Raw genomic sequence first — 18,775 nt, forward strand, 5'->3', positions numbered from 1 at the left:
AAATCTTGTGTCTTGAGGAGAGGTGTGTTTTTACTTTAAGTGGTCATTTTCACACTGTGGATGATTTTACTCAGGCAAGCGCCACAGTAAATGTAAAAATCGAGTTATATAATTGATGTTCAAAGCAGACATGGGATATTTTTTTTATTGAACTGGAAATTTAATTTCAACTGTCTGAATTATTTCCAGTTGCTGGAACAGGTTTTTAAAAAGCAGTGCATTGCAGGCATAACACACTCAGCTCGGGAGAGAGGAATGTTGTGTCCCTTGTCCTCCTATTCAATTAAATCTGTTTGGCTAAAACACTTAGACAGCACTGGACAGCTTTAAAAACAAATATACATTATAGGTCTATTCGTTGTTTACACCAAAAGCTGGACCGTTTTTACAGTGTTGAGCAGATGCTTTAAATGTCTCTGCTGGCCTATTGTTCATCTGCTTCAGCCATAGAAAGCGGTAGTTCATATGTTGGACTCAAAGCTACACAAGTCTGCTGAGTTCATTAGCAGGAAATAGTGTGTATGTCTGCATCTCTGTGTGTGTTTGCATTCATCAGCTTATGCACCAGCGTACCATTAAGCTGCCTCAAATGGGCATTTTCCAAGATTAACTGAAGATATCCAGAGGAAATTAATGAGCTGGTTAACGGATACCAGCTGAGATTGGACACGGCGTTCTGAGCATGAGTATATGCTCAACAAACCACTAGCATCTGCTTAATGCCACCGTCTTTGCTCGTTTGGAACAACTCCTGTACCTATTACTGTTCATATTGTTGACAAAAGTGCTTTGCTGTTAGAACTGGTGTGCATTTTTGTGAACTTTTTATCTTTTCTTGTCACTATAGTGTGCTTGCAATACAATCGATATAAACCAACTAATGCCTTTTTGAATAATGCGTACTAAACAATACAATTTGATTAGATGATCAGACTAGCTTTAAGAACAAATAAAAAGCACACTCATTTTGAGGCCATGTAGCCTGTCAGGCTATCACATTCATGACGGTATTTTTTCTTCAGAAGTCATAAAAGAGAAATTATGTAGAAAAAACATCATCCCGCAATCACACAGACTAATGCATAACAGTCTGTTCTAACCCCCGTAAACCCTTCCCGCCTTTCTGCACATCTCTGAAAAGATTGCTTGACAGCTAAGCGCACAGGGAATTACTTCAATTTTGTCAGCCAATTGACTTAGATAGGAACACTTGCCCTCGTGTTCCGAACAGGAGATTTTTCTTTACCTCTGAACGGCGATTGATTGAAGCGCTCGCTATAATGAAGGTTTTCAATCACTTGTGTCAGATATTCTTGAGTGTGTTCTATTATTGTCCTGTGCACCTCTTTTAGTACCGCTCGTTTTGTCACTCTAATTGAAAATGTTCATTATGACACCGCCTCTCTTGGGTTTTGGGGTTATTTGACATGAAAGGAAAGGAGAAAACTAGAACTGAGTGAATGAATCTTTCCGCCCCCCTCAATTACAGGATTTTCTATCAGCCCCCTGAAGCGTTCTATCCCAAAAAAATCTAACTTTTAAAGTGATGTGCACAAGTACATATTTTCAAAATTCTGTTTGTTTTCTGAACAATTAGTCAACTGTATCATAACTTCACATTCCACAATTTTGCGTTACAGATCACGGTGTCTGATCAGGGCGTTCCTGTGAAGTCCACTACTGTTCGAGTCATTGTCAAAGTCCTGGATGAGAATGACAACAAACCACAATTTATGGAGAAAGTCTACAAAATTAAACTCCCAGAGCGAGAAAAGCCAGAGAAAGAGCGTGCGCTCAAGAGAGATCCTGTGTACCGCGTCATCGCCTCAGATCGAGACGAAGGGCCAAATGCTGAGATCTCCTACAGCATCGAGGACGGAGACGAACAGGGAAAGTTCTTCATTGAGCCCAAAACTGGCATGGTTTCCTTTAAGAAGCTTTCTTCTGCTGGAGATTATGATATCTTAACGGTGAGGATGTACACATTTCTGTAGCACATATTCTGTTATTTGTATTAGCACACTTGGAAACATTAGACATATGCAAATAGCAAGATATGAAAACTGGGTCCTTCTTATTGCAAATATATTTGCTTTGTAGTTTGAGGAGGCCGTTATATGTTCTAGAATGTAGAAACCTGAGATCTCAGATTTGATACACTCTACATTTTTCCTGAATGCCCCTCTGATTGAAGTTTACGAGCGCATAGTGAACTTCCTGCCCGCCTATGTGGCCAGTGACATTTTTGCCAGACCTCCCATTGTTTCATTACCTAACATCTGTCGCTTTCCAAACGTCACAGTGACAGGTGTTCTGGTAACGTTGTGTCTTTCCCACATTTAGTAGTACACAGATAGTTGTATCTATCCCTGATTGAGCTTAAAGTGTTTAATACCACTACCAAACAGAGTTGCAAAACTTACTATTATTCCCAAACATATGAATCCTAAAACCAATTTTTGAGATCAGCACTTATTTTATGGCTTCTGTTGGCTTCCATATATTAGAAAACATTACTGTTACATTATTAACAATAATAAATAACAGTTATTTACGTAGTAGTTTTATTGTTTGATTTGCACACTTTTTTATACAACATTTATCCTTCAGATTAAAGCAGTGGATAATGGCCGACCCCAGAAGTCGTCCACCTGCCGTCTACACATCGAATGGATCCCCAAGCCGGAGCCGAGCACTGCCCCTCTGGCATTTGACGAGCCGTTTTACTCCTTTTCTGTCATGGAGAGCGACCCCGTGGCACACATGGTCGGGGTCATCACCATGGAGTCTGTGGACACACCAGTCTGGTTTGAAATAACAGGTATGGTGGAAGTAAATCATCTGAGAGTTTGTTGTGTGTGTTGATTTGACAGCTTTTACATTCTAAAGCTTGGATCCTAATAAGTGTCTTTGTTAGTACACAAATGTGTTACAAACTGAAATGATTAAATCTTCTAATGAGACTCTTAAGATGAAGTTTATTTGCATGAATTAACTTCTATCTTTGTGTTTATCTTCTCAATAGAACTGTCATAATACGATATAATAGTTTGCATCCTCTTCCTGTCCTGTTATCTTTTAACAAGTCTATTACTGACAACCTTTACTTTCTCTCTCTTTTCTACTTGTTCTCCTTCTTTATTTTGGAATGGTTTGGTTTCTTCTGCTTCTCTCCTCTTGCTTTTCTCCCGTTTGTCTCCTTGCTCTTCTTCTTGGCTTTGGAAGAGGACATAGCGGCTAAAGAACTGTTTTACATCGTTCAGATGGCTTGCGACCTGAACTGCACTGCAGAAGGTATCTGCCGCAGATCTCCTAATACTACTTTGCGTGGCTGTTATGAGATCTGTCATGTGCTTTTGTACTCGTGCTGTTGTGATTGTTTCACATTGGTTGCGCCAGGTCCCAAGTTTTGATTCTTTCTCTTTAAGGGCGTACGAGCTGGCAATGAAGAAGTTCAATTTAGATCATTAAATCAAAATGAGTTGTCTCTGTCCACCCTATGAGATTGTTTTACTATTGCATACATTTTCCTTGCCAGCCTATGCACTTAGTGTTGTTCACTTTGAAGGCCCAGTGCTCTCATTTTCTTTCATGTGTGCTGTTTTTCTTATTGTTAAATTTATGTTTGGTCATTTAATCAGAACAAATATATACTGCTGGTGATTCAGTGGTGGCTGGCAAGATCAAAAGAGCAGGATGACCGATACATTTGTATAATACAAATTAAGGATAGCACTTTTTTACTTAAAATTCAAACTATATATAGAATATTTTCCATCGGCAAAGCTGTTGGTGTTTTTAAAATGGCAAATAAAGAATTTTATAATAGCTTTTCCTTGTGACAGTTCCAAAATCTATTAATAGACAATTAATCAACTAAGCAGTATGGTTATTGACCGATATATACTGTATTTCTGTACCACCACATTCTTATATGTGTGAAATAGCTTGTTTATATAAATCTATTACTGAATTTAATATATTACTTTATTTCAAAATGTATTAAAAAATATATATTTATACATACAACGAATTGAGTTCACCTCTTCTATGAAGAAGATTTTCTGTAAATAATTATGCTCCAAACAAAAAATATCAAAATAAATTTCAATTCAGAATTCAATTCATTTTCGCTTTCATGATATAAAGAAATGAAAGAGAACGTCAATGGATGTAATATAAGTAAAATGCAAATTAAAATAATATTACAAATTAAAATTAGTTTACTTAGTTAGTAAAAGTAGTTTGGAATATCCTACAAACAAATTTAACAAGCATGCATCACTACCTATTGATATTGCCAAAAATGTCTGCAAAAAATTAAAATGACTGTCACAAATTATTATTATTAGTAGTAGTATTAAACTAGATTTTTCCTTATTTTTATTGTGGACACTCTCGTTATTTACTTTCAATAATAAATAAATACACATATTTTAATAATATGTTATATCTTTTGGGTTTTGATGCACTAAGGCAAGGATATGGTAGAATGGTCAGACAGCTATTATTGTGGTTTACACAAAAAGTGTGAAACAGTTGCTGCAAAACCACAACCGTGACAGCCTGACTTTTGCCACCTGTGCAGTTCTCTTTTTCTCTCTCCTGTCTTCAACTGCCTAACTTGTGATGATGGCCATCTAATTTCCTGTCCATTTTGGTTGTGGTGAAAACCTCCTCTCAACAGGTGGTAATTCTGACAGTCGTTTTGAGGTGGGGAAGGCGAGTGGGACGGTGATTGTGGCCCAAGTGCTGGACGCAGAGCAGAAATCCCATTACAATCTGACTGTGGACGCAACAGATGGCACCAGATCTGTCAGCACGCAGGTAATTGAATTGCTAATGAAGTGTTTATGGAAGCAGAGCATTGTGCACTCACCATAAAGGGCCTGGGCTTCTTTTTAGAGATCACTATGAGGGGCAAAAATGGCTCCGATTTTTTTGTGCTTGTACATTTCACTGGTGGCAAGGAAGGAAAAGCAACCTAAGCATTTTCAACTTTCCAAATTGAGTTTCCTCTTTTGACTGCACTGGCACTGTAGGTCCCAAAGGTCTTTTCTGTATAAGCTCATATCAGCCTTCAGGATTAAAAAAGGAGCACAGCATCTTGCTATTGATATGGATGTACATGGGTCTAGTGAATGCACAAAAATAGAGTCATTAAACCTGACCTTCAAATACATGTTTTGCAGTGATTTTAGAGGTATATTTATAGCTTGTTTTGTACAGGTTCAGTGCAGGCCAGGTCGTAAGTTTTTCTGGGAAAAAGGTTCGAAATACTAAGCTTTGGACAATTTCTCTAGTCAGAATCAGGTCAGATTTTGTAGACATTTTTGATGTCTAAAGGTTCCCTGAATGTTCCTCAAATACCTCACGTCACAACATGCTGGCAGACATTCCTTGGCCCAGGCGGACGGAGAGTTTTTGGCTGGGGTTCCTGGAATCTTCCATTGTCTCATTCCTGGAGCGTGTGAGGAGGATGAAGCTGTCTGGCTCCCTGCTTTTTCTTTTGCTTCCTCTGACAGTCTCGCTCGTTTTCTTTAATTCCGTTGTATATTTATCTTAGGAGAACATTAATAATACCTTTCAATAAAGGTGCTTTACAAAGTTTTCCAAACTTATCAATTTACTTTGACCTCTGCATTTGTTACAAATAAGATGAATGATGCAGGGATGACTTGTCGGCATATGCCTAGTTCTTTGCCAACAAAAATAGTTTTGGGGAAAGAAATATAAACAAATACATGTAAATTATAAATATATAAAATATAATTGGATGACAGATGCTAACAGAATTGGGGGCAATTTTAGCACTACTGAAATTAAATTTGTATGAATAGAAAGTGCATAATGGACATTTTCTAATCAAACTATTTACTTTAATCATAGAACACCAGCTGAGTTAGCTGATCAGTATATTTCATTAAACAATTTAAACCGATTTAAAGCATTATGGGCCCTATTGTAAACCCAGGGCAATGCGACGTCAGGCGTGACGCAAGTGTTTTTTGCTAGTTTCAGTTTGACGCAGTTATAATTTTCACATCCAATGCCACGTTGTTTCAATAGCAAATGCACTGGCGCCCATCTATTTGCCAATGGGCGTGCTGGTCTGAAAACAAGGTGTGTTCAGGCGCATTATTGGTGCATTGCTATTTTGAGGCAACTAAAAACGACTGTGCCATGGACCAACAAAAACTGGTCTAAAGTCAATAGTGCTGTATTCTTTGTGTTATTTAATATGCTTTAGTAATATGCGCCTATAGGCGGGTGCGCAACACGTGTACACTCTGCTTATTACACACAGGGATGCGCAACAGCACACAAACATTTTTAAATATTAAAAATAAAAAGATTGCTCTCTGGAGAAGCGTTCAGTCTTTCCCCTCGCAAATTCCACCATGTAAATACTGTAGCGAATCCGCCATGATGCAAGTGCAACTGGCTTTTTAAGGGAATGGGAGATGAGACTTTTGGACCATGCACCTGGTGCATCGACTGTTTTTTTCCGTTGTTTTTTCCGTCATTAAACTAGCAAAAGTGGATTTGGACCTGCACAATGCACTTCAGACCATGCGCTCAGATCGTTAAAATAGGGCCCTCTAGCATATCACTTTGCTCTAAATACACATTCCTAAAAGCTAAACTAAATAGTATCAAAATAAGTTAGACTATGGTGTATAGCATTACTACTTTGAGGCATGCTTTTTTGTGAGTTAAATGGTTAATATAATGTAATTGGGGGAGAATGTAAAATTCTGACCTTTTATATTTACCTTTTATTTGATAGTATGATCTCATCATTCTCAAAAGTCCATTATCGGTATGGTTTCTTTTTTACCGTAATATTAGGTAGATTTGTAGTAGTCTGTGAGTTATAGCATAAAGTGTAAAACAAGTTGCCCCTGGTCTTCCCTACATCATTTATATCACCTCTAAACTGGCCACATAGTTTATGTGTTGATTTCCTGTTGGAGCATGAGTAAATCTTTGCATATGGTCCTAAAGAGGTCACTGAAGAGAGGGGCTCTCTGGATGAGGGCCATGTTTTTGCCCTCACTCTCGTGAACAGAGCCTGCATTGTGAGCGGCTCCCCAACCCCCCTCCCGGGATATGTTTAGGCAACACTGTCGGAACTCTCTTGTGATCAAGCAGACCACTGTGGCCAACGATACCACCGAACACATACATTCCTGCACGCAAAATTAACTGCCACGAATATCCTGAACTGAAGCCACCACCCTCCTCCCCTTCCAAATCTCTCTCCCTCTTATTGACAAAGTTTCCAAACAAAAAAGTAGTGACAAGGCACTGAGTCCTTGCGCTGCAGCTCTTCAAAGCGTCCCCCGATCAGCCCTGCTTAATCTGAATCTATTGTTGAGCCCTCAAACCTATCAAGTCTAATCAGTTACAGTTGTCACATTCACAGGGCACAGAGTGCAGACTTCAGTGCCCTGCATCTGGCTTTGGCTGGAGCTGCTTGTGCACAAATTTTTGAGGTTTTGTCTCTTTTGTGTTGGGTTTATCAACTTCTTGAGGTTCAGTTATGTATTCGTTGACCTATGGCGATGGACGTGTTGATGGGAAATATTAATCTGGCTCTAAATCAGTGATTACACATTTTATGTCAGTCAGCTAATCTACTCCGTTTAGTCCCCTGTAATAAAAATTGGTATTTAAATATTTTGTAAGTCTTAAAATCAACAACAGACAAGAGCTTTTGGGTAATTCTCACAGCATGTGTGGATCATATTTTACACCAAAATCATAAGGCAAAGAATATTTTACAAAAGCAAAATGACCTTACATAAGCAAAAAAAAGCTAATTTTTCACATTGATTTGAATAGGATAATCTTTTAACATATTGATATAAAAATACAAAGAGAAATAAAATGTATTCTATTTTTTTTTCCAACAACATGAAGTGCATTACATTTTACATTATATCAGGGTTTCCCAGACTGTGGTTTGTGAAGGAATTTAATTTCGTGAGTTTAATGAAACGCTATTAAGCCATTAACCGACATCAGAGAACCGTGAACTTTGTATTATTATTAAAAATTTGCTTAAATTTATTATTGACCTAATTTATTAACGTAAAATCACAGGGTATACTTCAAGTAAATGTATTAGGGCAAAAAGGTTCAGCCGACATAAAAGTTGGAGAAACCCTGCATTGCTTGTAAATATGAAATTACAGTAATGCATGGATAAATGACTCACTGAGTGATAATTCAAACAATAATTGTGTTCGTCAAGAGCTGATTAGATATGCAATGTTTAAAAATAAAAATGATTTCTGTAATCCAGTGATCAAATGCTGTAGGTCTCAGTTTTCAGTGATAGTCACATAACTAGTGGCTGGTCTGTGTGTGCAATTCCACAAACCTAAAAGACCTTCTAACAGACAGTATATATGCAGTAGACTTCTATAGAAAATAAGTAGAATCAATAAATTATGAATAATTTACTACCATTGTGAGAATGACATGAAATCAATAGAAAATTAACTGTAGTCTGATTACGAATATGTTAAAATGTAATGTAATTATAATCTAATTACAAGTACGTAATTTTTGGAATCTGATTATTACAGAATCCAGATTACATGTAATCAATTACTACCCAGCACTGTATACATATATTTCTTATTGAAAAATGTATTCAAATAAAATGCCGTATTCTTTTGTGATGAAATATTACATATACTACTATACCAGACGCGACCGTTGACGTGCCACAACAGCTAGAAGCTGTCTACACTAGACGCGACAAAGCGACCGTTGCATATCCATTTGTCCTTCCTATGAGAAGTATCGTGAGTGCTTGGGGTACGTCATAAATAGAACGAGGCATCAGTTCACTGTCGGGGATTTGTCATGTCGCGCCGCATCCAGTGTAGACAACATCACTGATTATAATGGGTTATATTGTCTTTTGTCGCATTCGGTGTAGACACGGCGTTACCTGGACATTTTTTTGCAAACTGATCCTATATACAAAACAAAATTGCAAAATCTATAGCTTGTTTTTGTCAGGTGTCTCAGTACTGGTTTAACTGTACTAGACTAGGGAAGACAGTTTGTTTTTCCTTTGCAGACGTCCTTGGTACATTAGATCACCCTGACAGGAGTTTTCAGCTTGCTTGCTAATTAACTCAACACTTTCTAATATCTCTGTAAACGCTCAGGCAGGTGCTGGAAAGGAAACTAGGCTAAACAAATCAAGCAAATATTTGCCCTTAAAACACTAAAGAGGCAATATTAAGTGCATGCCTGCAAGCTTTCATCTCGCCTTACAAAGCAAGAGAAAGATGGATGAGTAATATAACCCATTTGAAACTTGTTTCATCTTTGATTTCTTCATTGACCAACTAATGAGTTTGGCTACGAGAAGCACTTGTTTTGGAACAGCTGCATCTAAATACATGCAGGTTCCAAAGTCAATTTCAGAGTGTGACCCAGGGAGTATATCAACAACTATATCATGTGCCAGTTGTGTTTGAAAGAAAACACAATCTGAAACAGACTACAGCTGATGAGGAGGATTGTATCTATTTGTTTGATTTATTTGAATGAATTTTGTTACCCTTGCAACCCACCAAATGCACGTTTTTAATCATAAATCTGCATTCAGGCTCCACTTTTGCCTTTGTATGTCTAGTGACCCTCTCCTGAAGCGATTAGCTCTCTCCTCCTCATGGAGCCGCATATCTTTGTTTAAATCAAAGTCATGTGTATTCCACATGGGCTTGCCAGACCTTCTCCATGCTCTATTTTCATTGTTTTTGCCATTTATCTCCACACTTCTTTTTTTTATCTCTCTTTCACCCCAATCTCAACAAAAGCACCACATTTCAGACAGGCAATGAGGGATTATGATTATTTTGGAAGGGAAGAAAAGAATGCAGAGGGGGAGGAAAGTGTATGCTGGGTGTAATCCTATTTTAGGCCTTCTGAGAGAATGTGTAGCAACCCTGTGTGTTTGCGACTGTGCCAAAGTAATTTTCCCTAAGACATGTCACATACAAAGAAATATGGGGATCTGGGTGAACAGTGCCCATTTCTGCCTGGGATTTCTTACTCTTCTTTGAGGGAATGCTCTTCAGAATAAAAATATCCATCAGTGAATTTTTCCTTTGAGTCCCACCCAGTGACCCCCGATCAAAACTCATAGATTTGTGTACAATTTATACTACTGTTCAAAAGTTCTAATTTAATATATTTTAAAATGTAAATATATTTTTACTAGCACCCATTACTCCAGTCTTAAGGGTCATATTTTGTCTTTAGAACTTATTGTAAGATGCTGATATATATATATATATATATATATATATATATATATATATATATATATATATATATATATATATATATATATATTATACAGTATATACATGCAAATATTTCTTAAATATATACATGAATGAGTGAGTGTGTAATTTATATTCACATAATAATTATACACCGTACACACACATATAATGTAAACACAAACTTTTTTTTTGGATGCGATTAATTGCGATTAATCGATTGCCTAGCACTAATATATATATCTTACTGACCTCAAACGGTAGTGTGATTATAATAACTATGCATGCCACAATACCTGTGCCTGCCACAATAAGGATGTTAAATCTAATAAATAGCATGCATATAATTGTGTGTGAGAGTTTTCAAGGTATGTGCATGCCTATGATTCAATAACACCCTTATCGAGACAAACAAGGCATTGAGGCGACCACGGAGGTCAAGCATTAGAGATTAGCTGAACAAATTGGATTACGATTGCAAAACGGAACAATTTTCAAGAGAAAATGTGGCCAATTTTAAAATGCAATTTAGTCTGAAGTCTAAAATTACATCTGTTGCTAAAATAGTGCTGGAATGTTCCATGTTATAATTGTCCAGTATGTGTGTATATAACATCTTAGATGTTTTAACCCAGCCTGAGAGATGTCCATGGGTGGGAGGTAATGCCTGTGTAAGCGGTAGAAGTTTGTAACAGGAATTTAACTTTAATAGTGGGCTACTGGCTTCTGGAATAGCCCCCCTTAGGGATCATCTGATGTCTTTGTGTATATACATAATTTTCACACATACAGATCTTCATTTTCATATATAGTGTTACATTCCTCTCTGCGTTTCTCTCTCTCTTGCTCTTTCTTCTTATTGTGCCTCACTTCTGTTTCTCATCTTTCTCCTTTTCTGTCTTTCACACGCGCATCCTTCTTCATCTGTCATTCACACTCTCTGATCTTTTTCTTTAATCACTCCCTCACTCACCACTTCCTCTCGAATCCCTCCATCTGTCCTTCTTTCTCTATGTGTGTTAGACATTAGTGGGGCTCCTTTGAGTTTTTTCCCTGTACATTTGCATCACAGTCAAGAAGCCTGTCGTGCTGCTTCTAAAGCATCATGGAAAGCAGGCAGGGTATAAACAAATACAAGCTACAAGCTTCATCTATTTACACCGGTGCTTTCAGTGACTGGCTGTGCTGGCATGATTTATGAAAAAAAAAAGCCAGGCTGCCAGGGCCAGGTGGCATGTCTCCAGGGTAAGGTGTGAGAGAGAAGGCAAGAGAAAAGAGAAAAAGGCCAAGATTTCTCTTCCCCGACCTTTGGCATTCGATAAAACCAAACATGTTCTTCTGGGACAGGGGACGTGCTGATGCTGTCAGGACAAGTGTGAGCATTGCCCACACTTACACCCACATGGGCTAATCTTGAGCTGAGAGCAAGTGGCAGCTAACAGCTAAATTTATGTATATATATATATACTGGGCATGACATTAACACCTGCCAACCCGCCATTTGCGGGTGGATTTCAGATATTTCGTGTAACACAGTCATTCCCACTAGCAACTTTGGCGGGTTGAATTTTACTGTAGTAGTCTTCTCAAAAGGCATCTGTTATAATCACATTGCGCATTATAACCAATCACACGCGATTCTGTGGAGCTTATGAATGCAATATCTAATAATCAGAGGCGTTACGATTAGTTATCGCTGAAACACCGGAGTTTTGTTCAGAGCGTGCTCTCACTCACTGGAATATGCATCATAAACTCTCATCATAAACAACAAAGCAGAGATGTACTTGTGATGTACGTAGGAGATTCATTCATCATACAGTGATTGACTGTTTTTGTTCTATTTCAGCAACGAAAATAGTTTCAAACAAAGATCCCAGCAGAACTATAGCACATCTGATGTTACTGGCATAAAGTTGGCTTGACGTTGGATGTTCGTTATTCGCAAATTTAGGGGCCGTCTCTAAAGTTACATACAACATTGGTATACACGTTTTTATCTTCAATAGCATTTGAAAAGAATGACTCCCAGTCATAAAACCAACTGTAAAGTGTTTATCTAGGTGTCAGGTGATGCACACCTTTTAGATTTTTGATATTTAATCAAATAAACTGTCAAATCACTTGAAACACTGTATGTATTTCACTGTATGGGCTCATACACACAATATTCTAGATTTAAATATGTCAGCTGATAGAACACTGATGAGAATATTGCATCAGAATAAATTATATTTACACCTAAAATCCACTAGCCACAGTGGCTGGTGAAATGCGTCGGAAATCGTCCGGTTACGTATGTAACCCTCGTTCCCTGAGGAGGGAACGGAGACGTACGTTAGTGACTAACGAATGGGGGGTTTCGCTTAGAAGCCAATCATCTTCATCGTATTCAACAGCGCCCAATGGCAGTGCCAATGCCATGGGCATGCGGAATTTGCATGCGTAACTCCGCCCCACCTCGTGGGTATATAAGGAAGTACGCTGCGAACATCGCATTATGTTACTGCTGCAGGAGCCAAGACTGAACTCCTAGCGTTCCAGGCAGCACAGCTGACGTGGCTAAGGAAACGTACGTCTCCGTTCCCTCCTCAGGGAACGAGGGTTACATACGTAACCGGACGTTCCCTTTCGTTCAGTCACTACGACGTACGTTAGTGACTAACGAATGGGGGAACCTGTAAAACAGCGCCACTCAGCTGTCAACCAGTGCCCTGCGTAAGTGTGAGATCCCGCCACTTAAGGCCCTAGGACTCCCACTTATCACAGGATTACCAAGGTACACTGGGAAGCATATCCCAGTGAGGGAATGCCAAGATGCCTACCGTAGGGAGGACTTAGAGAATACACATATGACCCGCTGAGGGTTGCATATGGAAGATCTCTAGGGTACCAGCCGAAGGTGGATTTTTAACCCTAGGGGTGGCAGGGACTTGCCAAGGGAAAGACACCTGCTCACTGAGGAGGCTTACGGTGGGAATACTCGTGTGGGGGTCGCCAGAGGGGAACCATGCACACGGAGCACCTGGCCGGACATGAGGGTCTGGGCTCGAAAGGGCAGACTGAACTGATGTCGGCGTCGACAGTGCTGGAGGAGCTCAGGGCTCTCGGGGAGCTCACCTGAGGAAAATATCGCACGTATCCAGTCATGGGAGTGGAATGGCGAGCAAGCGAAGACACCTGAGCGTGGTCCATTACCGGCCCCTCGGGGGGGCGAGTACAAGTCGGACACTGGCTCCACTCGGAGATTGTAGAATCTGGCGAATGTGTTGGGTGTCGCCCAGCCTGCAGCTCTGCAGATGTCTGTTAGCGAGGCGCCATGCGCTAGAGCCCAAGAGGAGGCCACACTCCGGGTGGAGTGTGCCCTCACACCAAGGGGACATGGTCGACCTTGCTGCTGGTAAGCCAAAACAATGGTGTCCACCACCCAGTGAGACAACCTCTGCTTTGAGAGAGCGCTTCCCTTCCGCTCTCCACCATAACAGACAAAGAGCTGGTCTGAGGTCCTGAAACACTGCGTCATGTCTACGTAGGCGCGGAGAGCGCGTACTGGACAGAGCAATGCCAAGGCTGGGTCTGCCTCCTCCAAAGGCAGCGCTTGCAGGTTCACCACCTGATCTCGGAACGGAGTGGTAGGAACCTTGGGCACATATCCGGGCCGGGGTCTCAGGATCACGTGAGAGTTAGCCGGCCCGAACTCAAGGCACGCTTCGTCAACCGAAAATGCTTGCAGGTCCCCGACCCTCTTAAGCGAGGCCAATGCGGTCAGCAGAGCCGTCTTCATAGACAAGAACTTAATCTCGGCCGACCGCAAAGGCTCAAAGGGAGGCCTCTGCAGAGCACTTAAGACTACTGAGAGGTCCCAAGAGGGAACGAGAGGAGAGCGAGGAGGATTCAGTCTCCTCGCTCCCCTCAGGAACCTGATGACCAGGTCGTGCTGACTTACCTTTTTGTCTCCCAGGAGATCGTGGTAGGCAGATATTGCGGCCACGTACACTTTCAGGGTGGAGGGAGACAGCCTTCGCTCCACCCCCTCCTGGAGAAACGATAGCACGGACCCGATCGGGCATTTCCAGGGGTCTTCTTGGCGGGAAGAGCACCATGTGACGAAGAGGTTCCACTTCAACGCGTAGAGACGTCGCGTAGACTCAGCTCTAGCGGAAGTGATGGTAGCGACCACCGCAGGTGGAAGGCTACTCAAACCTGCCGTGTCCCGTCCAGAAGCCACACGTGGAGCTTCCAGAACGCTGGACGCGGGTGCCAAAAGGTGCCCCGTCTCTGAGTCAGAAGGTCTGGTCTCAGAGGGATAGGCCAGGGAGGGGCTGTCGCAAGGAGTAAGAGTTCTGGGAACCAGGTCTGGCCGTGCCAAAGCGGGGCGACCAAGACGACCTGCTCCTTGTCCTCCCTGATCTTGCACAGTACCCGTGCAAGAAGGCTCACTGGGGGAAACGCATACTTGCGTAGCCCGGACGGCCAGCTGTGCGCCAGTGCATCCGTGCCGAGGGTGCCCTCGGTCAGGGAATAATACAGGGAGCAATGGGAAGAGTCCTGGGAGGCAAACAGATCTACCTGTGCGTCGCCGAACCGTTCCCATATCAGCTGGATCGTCTGGGGGTGGAGTCTCCACTCTCCGGGGAGAGGCTGAAACCGTGACAGCTCGTCGGCTGCACAGTTCAGGTCTCCAGGGATGTGGACAGCACGAAGGGACCTCAGGCGCTTCTGACTCCACAAAACGAGATGGCGGGCGAGTTGAGACATACGGTGGGAGCGTAGACCGCCCTGGTGGTTGATGTACGCTACTACGGCCGTGTTGTCTGTCCTGACTAGCACATGTTGACCCTTCAGCAACGCTCGGAAGCGGTGCAGGGCGAACCGTACAGCCAGTAACTCGAGGCAATTGACATGCAGAAGGCGCTGGGGTCCTGTCCAGGAGCCCGCGGCTGCTTGTCCATTGCACATGGCACCCCAGCCCGTGGAAGATGCATCTGTTGTCACAACAACATGCCTGGAAGCTCGTTCTAAGGACACTCCGGTCCGTAGAAACTTGAGGTTCGACCACGGGGTGAGTGTCTGTAAGCAGGCCCGAGTCACTGGGACCCGGAGCGTGCCAGACCGCCATGCCCATCTCGGGACTCGATCGCGTAGCCAGTGCTGAAGCGGTCTCATATGAAGCAATCCGAGCGGCGTTACCGCGGCTGCAGATGCCATATGCCCCAGGAGCCTCTGAAAATGTTTCAGTGGAACCGCACTCTGGCCCTCGACTTGTCGAAGGGCAGTCAGCAGAGACTGCGCGCGCTCGCTCGAAAGCTGCGCGCACATGGCGACCGAGTCGATATCCATACCGAGAAAAGAGATCCTCTGCGCGGGGCAAAGTTTGCTCTTCTCCCAGTTGACCCGAAGGCCCAGACGGGCTAGGTGATGGAGCACCAGATCTCTGTGTCCGCAAACCTGCTCTCGAGAGGGACCCAGTATGAGCCAGTCGTCGAGGTAGTTCAGGATGCGGACCCCGTGCTGCCGAAGGGGCGCAAGGGCTGCCTCGGCAATCTTCGTAAAGACGCGAGGGGACAGAGATAGCCCGAATGGTAGAACTGCGTACTGATATGCCCGCCCCTCGAAAGCAAACCGTAGGAACGGTCTGTGTCGAGGCAAAATGGAGACATGGAAGTAGGCGTCCTTCAGGTCGATCGCTGCAAACCAATCGTGAGGACGAACGCATTCGAAAAGGCGTTTCGCTGTCAACATCTTGAACGGAAACCGGTGAAGGTAACGGTTCAGGATGCGCAGGTCCAGGATTGGCCGTAGCCCACCGGTCTTTTTGGGTACAATGAAGTACGGGCTGTAAAACCCGCAATTCATCTCGGCTGGAGGGACAGGTTCGATCGCACCCTTCGCCAGTAGGGTGGCAATCTCCGCTTGCATGACGGGGGCGTTGGCCCCGATCATGGTGGAACGGACTCCCTGGAAGCAGGGAGGAACCCGTGCGAACTGAATCGCATAGCCGCGCCTGACGGTCCGCTCGACCCAGCGGGACAGCCCTGGAAGCTGAAGCCAGACATCCAGAAACTGCACCAGCGGGGTCATACGGTGTACAGACGTACCCGGTGTGGGCTTGCAGCGATGCAGCGTCACCGGCCCGGACATGGGAGGCTGTGGGGCGTCCCGGTGCGGGGGCACGGTTGACAGCTGCGTCCTGACAGAGGAGACCAGGGAAGGACCAGCGTTCCACTGGGGTCTGCTCTGCCAGGAGGCTGGCGACAGAGTGGGATGCGAGTGGCGGGACCCGTGGGTGGCGCGCACCGTCATCACCGGACTCTGTGGGCTCAGGGATGGGAGTGTTAATTCTTTCTTTGACCAACATAGGGTGCTGCTGACCCGGGGGCCAGCAGCTGAACAAAGGATTCTCCCCCGGCCCTCCACCGGGGGAAGGAGTGGTCCTGCTACCATCTCCTCGAAAGAATTTCCCATCCCTGAGCCGTCCGTCTCAGGAGCGCCGCTTGGCCTGGCGTTTAGCGGGGCGCGGGGCGGCCTGAGGGGACTTGGACGCCTTCCTACGGCTTCCTCCGCGACCCGGCCCGGGTGAAGGCTGCTGCTTGGACCGGGTGGGAGGGGCGGGAGCCTTAGGAGGGCGTCCTCGGCGTGGAGCAGACTGAGTTGACTGCGCCGGCGGCGGGGTGGAGGCAGCAGCTGGCCGCCGGGGCAGTACGTGCTTAATAGCCTCAGTCTGCTTCTGGGCGATTGAGAACTGTTGGGCGAAGTCCTCAACCGCCCCGCCGAAGAGGCCGGCCTGGGATATGGGGGCATCGAGGAACCGGGTTCGCTCGGTGTCCCGCATATCGGCCAGGTTCAGCCACAGGTGACGCTCCTGGACCACATTTGTGGACATCACTTGACCCAGGGAGCGTGCGGTCACCTTCGTCGCCCGGAGAGCGAGGTCGGTGGCGGCACGCAGCTCATTTAAGAGCCCCGGATCAACTCCACCCTCGTGCATGTCCTTGAGGATCCTGGCCTGGTAGACCTGGAGGATCGCCATGGCATGCAGCGAAGCGGCAGCCTGCCCCGCGGCTCTGTGCGATTTCGCCACCAAGGTTGATGTGAATCGACAGGCTTTGGAGGGGTGCTTAGGATCACCACGCCAGGTTGAAGCGCTCTGAGGACACAGTTGCATCGCAACAGAACGTTCAACTGGAGGGACCCCAGTGTACCCTTTAGCTGCCGCCCCATCGAGGACGGAGAAGGCGGAGGAAGTCAGTGAACGGTCACGGGAAGACAACGGGGACTTCCAGGACCGCGTGAGTTCCTCATGCAGCTCGGGAAAGAAAGGTATTGAGGGCAAGGACTGACGGGTGTCAGCGCGAGCCCCCAAAAACCAATCATCGAGCCTTGAGCGTTCGGGACAGGGTGGAGGGTTCCACTCGATCCCTAAACTCGCGGCTGCCCGAGACAACATGGCTGTCAGCTCTGGATCTGACTCGGGCAATGCTGGCACGCCCGAGGGCGGCAGCACAGCCGAGTCGTCATCTCCAGAGGACTCGAGCCCACCTTGTGATGCGGTGATCGACATCGCATCCTCCTCTGGAGCGCCAAATGAGATGCGCGGGGGGGCCGGAGCCGGCCCCGCGATCTGCATCTGAACACTCGCGGGTTGCAATGTGCAAGACGGGGGTGTGGCCCGAGGCATGAGCGTCGGGGCTTTGTTCCACACCGTAACCGTCAAGTCACCCTGACCACCAGCCGAAGTACTGGGCCTCTGGGACTCAGTAGATCGGGGTGTGGTAGAGGGGACTCTCACTTCAGTACGAAGGTCATGGAGTCTTGACCGCAACATTGCGATGGTCATGTTCCCGCAGTGAGAACATGACTCATCCGCGAACGCTGTCTGAGCATGCTGAAAGCCCAAACATATCAGACAGTGTTCGTGCCCATCAGAAGAGGAAAGCAACCGACCACACCCAGAAGTACACGGACGAGACATCCTGAAAAGGACGCGTCACGTGTAAGCTCTTTTATGAGAGGAAGCTTCGCAGAGAACGCCGAAGCGCCCAGGGACCACACACCAGCTGTCTAGCGGACCACTGCGCAGATCAGCAGGCAGGCAGTATGATGATCACTGGAACGCGCCGTAACACCAACGCCTCTGGAAAGCTGCTCGTCTCGAAAGCTGTCGATGACTCAGATCAGGCTTGTAGGAGTGAAGAGATCCTCTTGGCTCCAAAGCAGAAACATAATGCGATGTTCGCAGCGTACTTCCTTATATACCCACGAGGTGGGGCGGAGTTACGCATGCAAATTCCGCATGCCCATGGCATTGGCACTGCCATTGGGCGCTGTTGAATACGATGAAGATGATTGGCTTCTAAGCGAAACCCCCCATTCGTTAGTCACTAACGTACGTCGTAGTGACTGAACGAAAGGGAACTGTATGTGTAATATATATATATATATATATATATATATATATA

At 44.6% G+C, this 18,775-nt stretch overlaps 1 protein-coding gene across 2 annotated transcripts in view; it reads left to right on the forward strand.

Annotated features, from left to right (window-relative positions):
* fat1a (FAT atypical cadherin 1a) overlaps positions 1–18,775 on the forward strand; it is a 114,552-nt gene that overhangs the window by 51,711 nt on the left and 44,066 nt on the right. For both annotated transcript variants that reach the window (XM_079813568.1, XM_079813569.1), the window contains exons 5-7: positions 1,641–1,970; positions 2,611–2,821; positions 4,688–4,827. In XM_079813568.1, coding sequence (XP_079669694.1) covers positions 1,641–1,970; positions 2,611–2,821; positions 4,688–4,827 — 681 coding nt within the window. The remainder of the gene's footprint in view (positions 1–1,640; positions 1,971–2,610; positions 2,822–4,687; positions 4,828–18,775) is intronic.

The sequence above is a fragment of the Gobio gobio genome, assembly GCF_949357685.1.
Source record: "Gobio gobio genome assembly, chromosome: 3".
NCBI classification, from domain to species: Eukaryota; Metazoa; Chordata; class Actinopteri; order Cypriniformes; family Gobionidae; genus Gobio; species Gobio gobio.